Source organism: Filicampus tigris, chromosome 12 (assembly GCF_054856515.1).
Source record: "Filicampus tigris isolate MCC_2025a chromosome 12, RoL_Ftig_1.0, whole genome shotgun sequence".
In the NCBI taxonomy this organism is placed as follows: domain Eukaryota; kingdom Metazoa; phylum Chordata; class Actinopteri; order Syngnathiformes; family Syngnathidae; genus Filicampus; species Filicampus tigris.
The window spans coordinates 2642335-2656239 of NC_141228.1; the positions used below are offsets into that span (position 1 = coordinate 2642335).

At 37.5% G+C, this 13905-nt stretch overlaps 1 protein-coding gene across 1 annotated transcript; it reads left to right on the forward strand.

The window, feature by feature from the left end:
• Positions 1 to 657: 657 nt before the first annotated feature.
• Positions 658 to 5436, forward strand: LOC147138054 (cornifelin homolog). The gene is made up of 4 exons (XM_086048506.1): positions 658 to 768; positions 1811 to 1881; positions 2975 to 3162; positions 4536 to 5436. The coding sequence occupies exons 2-4, from the start codon at positions 1812 to 1814 to the stop codon at positions 4662 to 4664; spliced, it is 387 nt and encodes a 128-aa protein (XP_085904632.1). The 5' UTR covers positions 658 to 768; position 1811; the 3' UTR covers positions 4665 to 5436.
• The last annotated feature ends 8469 nt before the right edge of the window (positions 5437 to 13905 follow it).

Here is a 13905-nt window from a genome sequence, read left to right on the forward strand (position 1 = left end):
GTTGTAATTTGTTGCGCTTCTGTAAGATCTTATTACATTGTTTTCCAAAAGAAAATAGGGCATGGAAATCATCCCGCAATGACTTTAGAGATGACAAATATTCAAATTAATATAACAAATGAAATTATTATCAAGCTGCGGCCGTTGTTAGCATAGTGGTTCACATAGCTGATTTAAGTCTAACTGGCCTGGGATGAACTCCCGCGAGATGGACAGGTCCCAAGTCAGCTGGGACAGGCCCCAGGCCCTGCTGGCAACCTGAACTGGATCGGTTCATTCAAGTCTTGGGTCAGGTCTGCATTCTCTATCCCAACTGTTGGGTGGTCATTTTCCACCACTACAATTTGTTACAGAAAAGCCAATAGTGCAGTTATTGTATTCTTCCCTGCTCAGTAATTGTAGTACAAACAGTATAGACGCTGCTCAGCATTCCACCTATTACAAGTTGATTCAAAGTACCTGCACCGCAAAATGTTCACATTTACCATAGAAAAACATATAATCTGTTTGTATTTTGCAGAGGAGACAGTCTAATCTGAGGTGTCAGCATGTATAATATGTTACAAGTTTTTCAGGATTGAGTATATTGTGTGTCTAACTAGTTGGACACACCTGCATGACAAAACAATGGCCACTTGTCGAAATGCACATTGCTGCCATGGATTCAGGTTCTGCTGCATTGCTCAGCAAAGTGTTCATTGGACAAGAGCCTCAGAGTGTCATAGTCCTATCTTGCTTTCCCCTGTGATAAGACGCAAAATCATCCAGGTAAGAAATATTTCTGTTTCTGATTGTTATTCCTATGAATTAATGATGCAACCCTAAATTGTATCTGTAAATACACAAGACGAAGGCACAAAATCATTTTTAACCAGCAACATTTTTGCAGGTGCATGGCAGCTGGCTTTACAGGGGCAATTTGCTGTCAAAATGTATTAAAAAAAGAAAAAGAAAAGATCAAATCAAATTTGATTGCATGTCACGGTCGCATGACGTTCCCTGACGCGGCTTGAAGCTTGAAGGCCACAGGTCACACCCTTGAAAGTTTTCGGGAGTGTTCCAAGGAATTTTCTATGCTACTGCTGACAACTAAAGAAAATCTTAAAATTCATGTAAACATTGCATGGGATAGGTATCAATGCTGAATGTGCAGTGGTGGCATATTGCAGAGAGAAGACTAAAATTTGACAGAAGTAGCAATTGCTGATTCTCATATCTGAAAAATATGTTGGTCCAACCAACATTTAGCAGTAGCAAGGACTTATGTCTACTGTCTCATTTAGAATTTTTCTTTATTGAAGGGAGCAGTAGAAACAACACTTTTGGGATTTGGAAATGTTATCTGAAATTCAAGTCAACTCAAGTCTAATTTATTTATAAAGCCCTTAATCACATGAAAGTCTCAAAGGGCTTCACGTATGCACCAGATCATATACACGACATCCCCTGATCTTAACCCCCAGGAGGGAAAGGAAAAACTCAGAAAACCCCATCTGGGGAAAAGTGAGAAACCTTGAGAAGGGACCACAGATGGGGGAATCCCCCTTCCAGGATGATCAGGCTGCAATGGATACCGAGTGGGCAACATTGAACACACATTATAGTACTATATAGTGTTTGTTAAAGTGATGTGAAAGTTAATCAAATAAAGTGCTGCAGGAAGATGACATCGGTGAAATGAGCAGTGGCCCAATGGTCAATGAAGAATTCAAGGTTTATACATGTGTAATTTATTCTCATCAACTGAATTGGGACCATGTGTGCAACTTGTGTTTATTTACTTGCTGCCTTGTCTTATGTGATCCTTCAGCATGTCTCCAAAACAGACTTTGACAGAATGGGACAGCGGCCTCCTTGATTGCTGTCAAGACAAAAGCTCTTGTAAGAACTATTTCTCACTTTAACCCCATCCGAGTGCCAACCACAAAATTCAAGGCAATTGAGAGTTGATGTTCCGCTATACAATCATTAATAATAATTTGGATTTGCAGTCCATGTTGTCCATGACATATTTTTTTGTTGCCCAGAGTTTACTTATGATGGCAGGACAGAGTTGAATGTCTTCTGTTTTTGGATTTGACTTAAAGAACAAGTCAACCCAAACATTTTTTTTCAAGAATATGTTTTACGCAGGCCTACTAGTCGAAACAGGGTATTTTGATTAATATTGTGTTTATGGAATATAGCAAAATCCACCCATTTTTATCCATCTCAGGGCGTGGCCATTTTTTCCACTTCTGTCAACTGAAAATGACATCACAGTTGCTCAGGGCTCAGGTCACAGTTTACCTGTTTTCTGAAGCTGAGCCATGATTGGTCGTTACCTGAGCCCTGAGCAACTGCGATGTCATTTTCAGTCAACAGAAGTGACAAAATGGCTGCCCCCTGAGATGGCCATAAACTAGTGGATTTTGCGCCTTAACTCATACTCCACAAATGTAATATTAAAAAGAACGCCTTGTTTCAACTAGTGGACCTGTATATATAGAACATATTCTTGATAAAATATATGTTTGGGTTGATTTCGTCTTTAATAAAGATCGACTTCTTTTGTCACCACATTCTTAGCAAAGCATGTTGATTTTCAGTGCTGGGCATCGCCTAACCGCCAGCGCGTTCCGTCCTACATATTTTATCGACCACGCGGTCCCGGTTCATTCCTCGTCTGTGGCAGCCATTCGGCGTTGAGACCGTTATCTCACGTCACAAGCAGACGCGGAACAGGTTAAGTCCGTTCTCGACATCGTTTGACTGACTCGGACTGCCTGGGACCACGTGGGTCGATTAAATATGCAGACGGGAAATAGGCGATACCTGTCGCTGTTGATTTTTTTCTTCTACTTTTGCCTTACTGACCTTACTGTGTGCACACCATGTGTTTTCTAAACACAATGCAGATGAGGGTTTAATCATTTCATGGCAAATACTGTGATTATAGATGCCATTAAAACCATTTTTTTTAAATATCTTTCAGGCTGCTATGGTTTCTTTTGCTGTCCGTGTCTGGCCTGTTCAGTTGCAGGAAAATTTGGAGAGAACCGATGTCTCCCATTGTGTGACATGTTCAGCCCTGCTGTCTTGACAGCTTTTGGGATACCTCTGTTTGCACCCCCTGCAGCTTTGTCTCTCAGAGTGGGCATTCGCAATAGATATGGTGTCAAGGTAATATCCGCGATGTTTGATTGTTACAACTCTATTATTGTGAAAGAAGTCATATTCTGTGTTTACTTTTATTCATTTACAATTTGACATTATGGACATATCTATAGAGCGATTTTCTTGCCATGGTTCAATGTGCTCATTTTAGAGGGCGGATATGTCTCATGCAGTAAGTCAGCCCTCATCCCAGCCCATAAATTGCTATGCCAATGGCAAGTCCAATTTTTGTCAGAATGAGAACCAATAGTCTGGATTTGGGCAGCGTTTTGCTGTTAGCTTTTGCTTCCTGCTCTTCCAAATCACTTGGCGGTGAGCGTTCGTGTCGGACGGAACCAGATGTGATCGGGTACAATCAGGCAAAGGAATATATTACAGAAATATATTATAAAGCGCGACGTCAGAAGTAGGCGCGCAGGCCACCGAAGGATCCGATACAATCTTGCAACCCGATCACATCTTGTACGACACCGACTGCTTTATTCTTGAAACAGAATCAAAGCCAAGACTGTGAAAACAAGCGTGCAACCTTTGATTAAAGACACTGAAAGCATTTCAACTGTGATTGTGGTGCTTCTTTACAAATTCGGTGGCGCTTATCAGAAGCTAATGCTGTCATAACACTAATCTGTCCTACAACATTCAGTGCAGCTCTGCTTAATTGTGCGGGAGCCACCACTGGCAAATTTAACCACGCCACCCCCCCAGCACGAACTCAAAGCAAGCGTCCACAGAGATCCCCTTGTAAAGTAACTTTGTTGAGGCAGCCTTTCATCACCAAGCTGCAGTTCCACTTGTCGATGAATGTAGCACAAATACAAATCTCCACTCTTACATTGTCAACTCAGCCAAACATTTTCATAACAATATCATCATCACAAGCTAATGTTAGCTCACACTAATGTGCTAACACGTGTTAGCTCTGTAGCTCTACTTACCTTTTAGCGTTTGACAGCTACACCAAAGCAATTCTTTCATGTTGGAACTTCGGCCATTTTTGCTGCAAAGTGATTGATCTGGAGTGGGGTTTTTTTTCTTTTTTTTTTTTAAATTAGCCTCACTGTTATGTGGTGGCAAAGTACAGAACAATTCACTCACAGACACATTTTCAGATATGGGCAGCTAACTAAAGATTTATTTGGTTGTTTCATTTGACACTTGATGGTGGAGGAGGTGCTCCAAAGATCCAATTCTATGCAAACAATGAAAAGCACATTTTCTGTAATATGTCTTCTTTAACATAAATCAGCATAATGATGTGGAAAGTCAGAAAAAACTACCTGCCTAATGTTTTATGTAATTATGTAATGATGCATGAACTTGGACAATTATGATGAAATGCAATGAAAACAGCACTAATAATTGCACGTTGTTCACAGGGCTCAATGTGCAACGACATCCTGTCCTCGTGTTTCTGCATGTGGTGCACCTGGTGTCAAATGCACCGCGAACTGAAGTTTCGCAAGAAAAACCCCACCGTCATTAATATGCAGCCTGCTCCCCTCTAACCGGTTCTTGAACCCAAACAAATGCAGCCTATGTGAGGAAGTCATCAACTCTTTTTTTTTTAATTTTATTTTTTTTATATGGCTTATGTCACTAAGTTGCAGCTGACAGCTAAAAAGATAAGCAATATGGGTAACAGGTAACCAGGTTTATATCTGCGGCTGACAGCTAAAAAGATAAGCATTATGGGTAACAGGTAACCAGGTAATGATCAATGTTAATGACTATATTATATAATATTTGGGCATAATTTGATCCTGCATTTGACACCTTTAATCACAATATCAGAATAAACAATAGCAGGTTGGTCTCTCTTTGACACAATTCTGTGATTTAAAAACAACAACAATGTTTTCATGTATAATAATAAATCTGAGGCTCTCTGCACATTTACTCAGGGTTTAGGGATCTGGAACTATTTTTGTTATTTTTTACTGCCAGCTAGTTGATGTATTTTTTATTTTATTGTTTTAATTTGCTTTTACAATTTTATTGTTTGACTTTATATGCATACAACCGACATCACATGGATATTGTAAGTCAAAAGACCAATTTCAACCACAATAAATATAAAGAAGATTATAGGTACTTGTTTAATGTGGATTGGATTAATTTCTCTGTACAGTATATATATATATATATATATATATATATATATATATATATATATATATATATATATATATAGTGCTATTAATTAGTCAACCCAAGAAAAAACACAACTGAGACAAGTGTAATCAAAATAAATTAAAATTAAATGAAATTGAAATTAAATGCGATGTAGTCTTAATTGTGTTGTCTGAACATTCATTATCCATACCGCTTATCCTCACAAGGGTCGCGGGCGTGCTGGAGCCTATCCCAGCTGTCTTTGGGCAGTAGGCCGGGGACACCCTGGTTGCCAGCCAAACCTAGGGGCAATTTAGACAGTCCAATCAACCTACCAAGCATGTTTTTGGAATGTGGAAGGAAACCGGAGTACCCAGAGAAAACCCACGCAGGCACGGGGAGAACATGCAAACTCCACACAGGGTGGCCGGAGCCGGGATCGAACCCACGACCTCTGAACTGTGAGGCAGACGTGCTAACCAGTCAACCACCATGCCGCCGTTGTCTGAACATTTTACTGTATTCTTGAATACGAGCTGTCCCCTAGTGGCAGAACAAGCTACAGTGAAATCTGCCCCTGCTTGCTGGGTGCAGAACTATAAAGCTGTGAGAGAAAAAAATAAATACTATTGTGAATTTCGTATTTGCTAAATAATTGTAATGATTGTAAATACACAATCGTGCGTGTTTAAATATTGAACCTCACTGAATCCTAACAGAATGATACGGCACTTCACTTAAATATGAACTACAGGTCCCTTTGACCGATGGGCAAAGATGCCAAAAATTGCACTCAACTAAGAGTAGCTACCGTTACTTTAGTACACAGGGGTCAAAACGTGCCCCACGAAGGCAAATCATGTGTGTCGACTTAATGTTTCTTGCTAAAATACCCGAAATTGCGAGGAAACTGGGAATATTTTCGATTGTTTCTCTTTTTTAATCGTTCAGTTTTAAAAGCACATGCTGTATTGCGCTTTCTCTGTCTCTCTTTCTCTCTCTCTCTCTCTCTCTCTCTCTCTCTCTCTCTCTCTCTCTGTCTCTCTCTCTCTCTAAAACAACAATAATTACTCACCAATTGTACACGAACTGGAAACTTCAGATTTATTTTCAATAAATTGTCCATGAACATTAAATACGCCAAAGTATAATATGCAGTCAAATATTGCCCAACAGCATCAGTTGAAAAAAAATATTTTCAATAGAAAATAAGAAAACTAAAGCAAATCAAGCCACAATAAATGGACTTAGATTAAAATTCTTTATCTGTTTCATACGCCCATCCATTTTCTGACCCGCTTATCCTCGACAAGGTCGGAGGCGTGCAGGTCATCACTCAAAAACAATGTGAGTTCATGTGAGAAAAAGTAGCACTTCTCAAATAAATTACTGAAGTAAATATCAAATATGAGAAATAAAAACTATTCCCAAAAGTTACTTGAGTAAACGTAATGGAGTAAATGTAGTTTGTCAACACAGCCAGTGTGATTTCATCTCATAACCATTCCTGCGTGTTGTGCTTTGGGTTTTTGTCTTGCTGGGGACCCGTGATCTTCTATTTAAACCAGGTTTTCGAACACTGGGTACTAAGGGTTGGGTGATTTTGCTTAAAAATAAAATCTCAGATTTTTTCCATGAAAAATGCCATCCATGATTTGTTTTTCCTTTTCCTTCTTTTTTTTCTTTTTTTTTTTTCTTTTTTTTATGTTAAAGTAAAAATGACAGAAAATGCAAAAGTGTTACCAGGATGCCAGGTGTGGGTGGGCATTAGTCTTACCTTTGGGGGTTGAAAAAGTTCTACAATGCTCAAGTAGGTCGAAATCCAGCATAGGGCTACTGCACCTTAAAACGTGTTTTGTTTTCTCTTTAATTGAGATAACTGTTGTTGTGATTTGGGCTAAACAAACAAAAGTTAATTTGATTTTATTTGACTTAGAAGACATCCATAACTGAACAGTATGGACATGCAGGTGACAATGTTTTTTGTTTTTGTTTTTTTAAGGTGAAAGAGGCGGTACTTAGATTTGACTTATTCCGCTTCTTAAACACACTTAAATCTCTTCAACCTGCACGAGGCTGTCTGTCGATCATCACTCTGCTGCGTGTTGCCTCAGATCTCTGCTAGGCTAGCAGGAAACAGGAAGTGACCTAACTCTGTCCTTACAGTTAAACTTTGAAATTAACTCCTTTAATTTATGCTACAAATGAAATATTATTAACAATATAGTCCTCCAAATTGCACAAAGATAATAAGAAAATTAAAACAATGCACGTGAAAAATAAGTTGCGCACCCTGTAAATCATTCAATAAGGATAAGAGACAACAACAGCTCTTCTTTGTGGCAAAACAAAAGTACAGTTCAACTTCAACAACTGTTACAGTACTATATGAATGGGATACCATACGCCAGGGGTGCCCAGACTGCCATCAGAACTACATCCAGAGAGTGTGGGCACAGTGTCTCTATGGGTGGGCAAAAAAGACAAGATGAAATTTAAAGTCATCATGACGAGATTAAAAGTCATCATGATTACCGGTACTTTTTTGAAATCGTCCACAGCAAAAAAAATTCAAATTAATTTAAGCAAAGTAGCCCCACACCATTATGGATCCCTCACCATGCTTGACAGTTGGGAGGGTGTTCTTATCCTTGTACGCTTCATTGCACCATCTGTTAACAAATTGTTTTTATACCCATTGGAGGTCTTCCGTTTGCAAATTATCACACTTCTGATGTCCTCAGACAGCTCCTTTGTCTTTACCATTGTGACAAAGTAAAAGTGGAGAACAGGTGGCTTTATTAAACCTGAAAGTCATCATTCAATCAGTCATCAGTTAATGCATGTCACATGAGCACAGAAAATTTAGAACAGATGATTCTCATTTTGGATTTACCAAAGGTGAGTCACAATGTGTTTCCATGCTGATTTACAGAAAAGGGTGCCAATACCAGTGACACAGCACACATTGAATGTTCTATTTGTCGCCATTATTTACCGTTTAAAATTGTTTATCATTTGCTCATTTGGATAAAACATGAGTTCTCTATAGACAATAAAAAGTTTCACTTGATTCATTTTTTTCTGAAGATATTCCACATTATGTACTTTAACTTCATGGGTGGCAGTAACGGTGAGCAGGAAAGGAGAAAGCAAATTTGTATTTTAAGGTGTGGACTACATCACAAGGTGACAGGGCGATACAATAGATCGTCTATCTGACAGATCTTAACTGATCCTGTTGAATCCCTAAACCACATCTGACCTTTCATTTCATCAATCTTAGCACAGTTTCACTTACCAGTTAAAACCCATTCACTGCCAAAGACAAATTCACAGTAGGGCTGCCACAAACGATTATTTTGCTAATCGACTAATCACTAACAGTAGTCGCAATTAGTCGACTAATCGGATAATATATAAATCGCTGCAAATTGCAGCAGCAAGCTGCTGCTCTTATAATAAGTATAATTCGCTTGGAGCTTAAATTCTTTATGTATAAACTAAGCATGAAGACAAGAAGATAGTACATTCAACTTGTATTAAACTTTGCAACTCAACAAGCCATCATTCCTGACATGTTTATAAATAAGGGAGCGACTTAAATTGATGGTGATACTCTGGCCTTAAATTTTTTAGCTGTAATTCTTTAGTGCGTTTAAAATATATATACACTATGCAGAGTTGCACTAATACAGTGAAATTATCAATGAATACAAAAAGAAGTACTTGTATACATATTTCACTCTTCTTAGGCACCAAGACTTTTTTTTTTAACGGAAGGTAGAAAGAAAACTAAAATAAACACTTGTATTGGTTTCTAATTTTGTGTTAATTTAAACTTTATCAAAAAGGTTTTGTTTTTCTTCACTAGCAGTGTTGGGCAAGTTACTTCCAAAATGTAATATATTACATATTACTAGTTACTTGCATGTAAAAGTAACAAGTTTCTTTACAATATTACTCTATTTAGAGAGTAATGCGTTACTCAAGCTTAAGTTACTTTTAAGTTACTTTTTCAAAAATCGGGGATTAATTTATTTAATAATGATTTCAAGACCTTAAAAGGAAAATGCTAAATTTGCTGCCATACTCTAGCTGGTAAAGTTAACTTTTGAGCATATTTAACTATATAGTGTGGTCGATAATATTAAATGTTTCGACTATGGTGTGGTGGGACATCACTACCTTTGATCAATATTTGTATAAATAAGATTTATTTTTTTAAATACAAATATTGGAACTGATATTTTGTCCAATAGACTGTAAACCACAAATGAAATTATCATTATTCTCAAAGTAATTTACACACTGGGGGCGGCATGGCTCAGTGGTAGAGTGGTCCTTTCCCAACTAGCAGGTTGTGGGTTCAATCCCCGGCCATTGTGACCATGTTGAAGTATCCTTGAGCAAGATACTGAACCCCCAGTTGCTCCCGATGCTGCGTCATCAGGAGGTAAATGAGGTACAGTGTGAAACGCCTTGAGTACCAAAGGTAGAAAAGCGCTATACAAGAGACAGTCCATTTGCCTTTTACACACAAATAATAGTGATGCATAACATATAATCGATAATTGATAATTGGTCTAACAAGATAGATAGATAGATAGATAGATAGATAGATAGATAGATAGATAGATAGATAGATAGATAGATAGATAGATAGATAGATAGATAGATAGATAGATAGATAGATAGATAGATAGATAGATAGATAAATAGATAGATAGATAGATAGATAGATAGATAGATAGATAGATAGATAGATAGATAGATAGATAGATAGATAGATAGAAGATAGAAACACACAGACAGGGCATGTGTAATAAAAGCAAAAATATGTATTGAAGTCAAAACTGACCTTAGTAAATGTGTTTTCCTTTTTCATTCTTATTTTTTCTATTTATAATAATTGAAAGTTCAGTTAGTCATAATTTTCTTTTTCAACATGGAGACAAAGGTTCGAGGTGATTAAAAAAAAAAAGGTAAATAAGAAACGAGCGCATCAGGCGTCTATTGTAGTTTGTCCGATTGATGGTGCCGTAGCGTGACGTCATTTGTCACCGGCAGATGATTTGTATTTTGATTGTGAACAGCCAATCAGAATCACTATGTTTTACATATGGCAATTGATGGCACTAAGTTCATTAAATCATATCTAAAAAGCACAGTGAATAATTTTTTTGCAGTTTATTCGCTTCGTTTTACTTAGTTTTGTTCCTGCTTGTATTTTGTGTCCATGATTTGCATTTTATTTTATGAAACCGTGACAGTGATTATTGTCACAAACAATAATTTCTCAGCCCTCCAAGGAGATGTCAACGATGTAAAGACGTTCTCATAACTTGGCAAAGTATTGACTCGTGCAGTCATGTTGTTACGTGAGGCTCCAAGTGCAACAGCAACTTTTTATTACGTATGGATTGAAGTAAGAACTTATAATAAAGTGATGGTATGAACAGATCTGCTTGTTTTGTGTAGGATTCAGATGTTAACATGTGTACTATGATCCCGAACTTTATAGCGCGTTATCTGACTCAGTAACTGTAATGAAATTACAAACAAAATCGGAGTAACAAGTTATATTACGTCGTTACTGCCTAAATGTAATGCATTACTGTACTGCGTTACTTTTGTAACGCGTTACCCCAACACTGTTCAGTAGTATGCATTATTTAAAAGTAGTAAATTGATCTACACAATCAAAATGTGGTATGCACCTGTAACAAAAAAAGGAAGACCTTTTTTTGCACTAGTATATTACAACAAACTTAATTATCCGTTTTATTGTTGTGTTATGCCGATGAGTGGCACATATGTCGTTTTTATGTTGAGTGCTGATATTTCCCAGTTCATGAACGCATTACTCCGATCGCGAGTGTGTGAGAGAGAGAGAGAGAGAGAGAGAGAGAGAGAGAGAGAGAGAGAGAGAGAGAGAGAGAGAGAGAGAGAGAGAGAGAGAGAGAGAGAGAGAGAGAGAGAGAGAGAGAGAGAGAGAGAGAGAGAGAGAGAGAGAGAGAGAGAGAGAGAGAGAGAGAGAGAGAGAGAGAGAGAGAGAGCGCAAGCGTGCGCTTCCTGCTTCGATGTCCACCACGGGCAGAAACACACAGAGGTTTGGTTGTTGATCAACGCGAGTTTACTGAATAATGGCTGCTTAATCCATCAATTTATTGGCTTCATTATTTATATTTTATTTATATTTATATATTATTTATTTCTATATTTATCAATACATGTATCACAGCCTTTTATTGTTTTTGTTCTATTTATAGTATTGTTTGTAAAGTGCTTTGTTACAGCTGTAGCTGTTATGAAATGCGCTATATAAATAAAATTGTATTGTATTGTATTGTATTGTATAGAAGATGCTACGTGTTAGCGTACCAAATAGGACATTGTGTTACAGCGTTACATCAAACAAACACCCTATCACAACTGTGCCTATGTCAGATGAAATCAGGCATAAGCCCAAACTTGCTTCCTTTTTTTAAATATTAGGGCATCCCCATCTGCTGCCATGAAAGGCAGGTTTGTATTGTATTGAGTATATTTGGTGAAATACGCCGTAACTTTCGGGACTCTGTTGCCAACACGAATTAGCCCTTACAGTGTACACTACTTTACCCTCAATGCTTCTGTTTACAGTCTACGTTGCAGATAGAAAAACAGCCAGTGGGAGAAGAGCGAGATGCGGCAGTCTCGGGAGAAAAATAATGTGCCAAATATATAAATAAACGATGCGTCGACGATTGAAATTAATTGCCGACGATTTTGATCGACTAATCATAGTAGCCCTAAATTCACTAACTTATTTATATATTTTTTTCCACATGTTTTCAAACATTAAAAGGTAAAAGAGGGTCTGAAAATGTCTGGCAGTGAATGAGTTAATGATATTCAGTTTACGAACATTTAAGCCAGCAGCATTACATACATAAGATTGCATCATACTGTTACTGCAAATGCGTCTATATTCATTTAACTCTCTACTGTCATTGCTCGGATGTGGTTAGACATGCACAAGTCCAAGTTGTGGTTGAAATGTTTTCCCCACAGAGGAGCCTACTAATTGTGACAGCAAACAGTTTAGACAGAACGCACAATTAGCAGGATTTCACAATTAAAAACTCAACCCACAAAGCTTTTTGAGGTAGCGTGCTCACTGCCTCTCTCTCTCTCTCTCTCTCTCTCTCTTTCTCTCCGATTAAGCAGTACAGAAAATGGATGCATGCAAAGGATGCCTCTCAGGTTTCTGACCAATCTTGCATGAAATTGTACGAGCTATTGTCAGCAGATTATTGATCCGTGCATAGTGCATACTGTGTTACTGTATATTTTTTCAGTAATTTTTGGATTTTCCTTCTGTTCAGTTACTGAATGGACTCAGAAATGGACCGTTAAGGCCAACATTGGCCTTGTTTGCTGGTGTTCCGTGAAATGGCATTATTAACAGTCTATTCTCATTCAGCCGTAGCGTTTCGCTAAAACCAAACATGGTCATAACCAAGGATGGTCCTCCATGTGGTCAGACATTCTACAGTACTCGGCAGTCACCTATGGTTACTATGTTATATGCAGCCCCATGAGTCTAAACACGGCATTCTGATTGCTAATTGTTTGTGGAATATGAGTTAAGTACTAAAATCCTCCCATTTTTGTCCATCACAAGGGATGGACCATTTTGTCACTTGCTGTCAACTGAAAATTACATCACAGTTGCTCAGGGCTCAGGTAACGACCAATCACGGCTCAGCTTCAGAAATCAGGGTTTGTTTTGACTTTTTTTTAATGCATAAAAAGGACCGTCTTACTCCGATAATAAAGTCAGTTAGTATATAAAAAGAGAAGAGAGAGTTTGTACTGTTGTACTTTATGCTACAAATCCATATTAAGAGAACTAGCTTGCGCTGATATCAATATTTTGTGTTCTTTTTCGTTTTGGAATCAGTAAAAATTAGTTGGTTTTAAAATGAAATCCAATGGGAGGAAAACAATCAATTATTTGGCGTTCCCTTTAATCAGTCTAGGTTAATTTACAGGAAAGCCATTGTTACTGTCTAAAAATATCGTATAAAAATCACCTTTATCATGTGGAATTGTATCATTTAAAAAAACGTGATATATTGCTTCGTGTCAAATCGTTAAGCCTTATATTGAAACGTATTGTATCGGTCAAAAAATGTTCGTTACACTCCTATTAAAACATTATAATCGAAAAATGATTAATGTGCAGAAGTTAAGAATAAAGTGTTCAATGTGCAAGGAAGAATGGGCATGAGGTATGATGGCAGTTTTGAGTAGCAGAGGTTTAGTAGTTGAATAAATACTAAGTTTTGAAATCATTAAATAATTGTTTTATTAATCGTGATTTCAATATCAATCAAAATAATCATGCTTAATATTTTTTTTCTACAGTTGCCCAGCCATAGGATGGTATGATAAACTGATAATGACTTCTCAACCATATTGTTGGCTTTCTGTGATGTGAAAGTAATGACTTTGATTGACATTGACTGTTAAGAATCAATTGTTCTTCTCTAAAGACAGATTCTTTTTGAGTTTGCATTCAGCTAAATTTGCAGATATATATTTTTTTTAATATTTAGTAAATATAATTGGGGCAGCGTGTGGCAT

Coding starts and splice junctions, on each gene's coding strand:
- LOC147138054 (XM_086048506.1), top strand. CDS start 1,812: ATGTCTCCAAAACAGACTTTGACAGAATGGGACAGCGGCCTCCTTGAT. Junction 1,882..2,974: donor CTGTCAAGACAAAAGCTCTT/GTAAGAACTATT, acceptor AATATCTTTCAG/GCTGCTATGGTTTCTTTTGC. Junction 3,163..4,535: donor GCAATAGATATGGTGTCAAG/GTAATATCCGCG, acceptor CGTTGTTCACAG/GGCTCAATGTGCAACGACAT.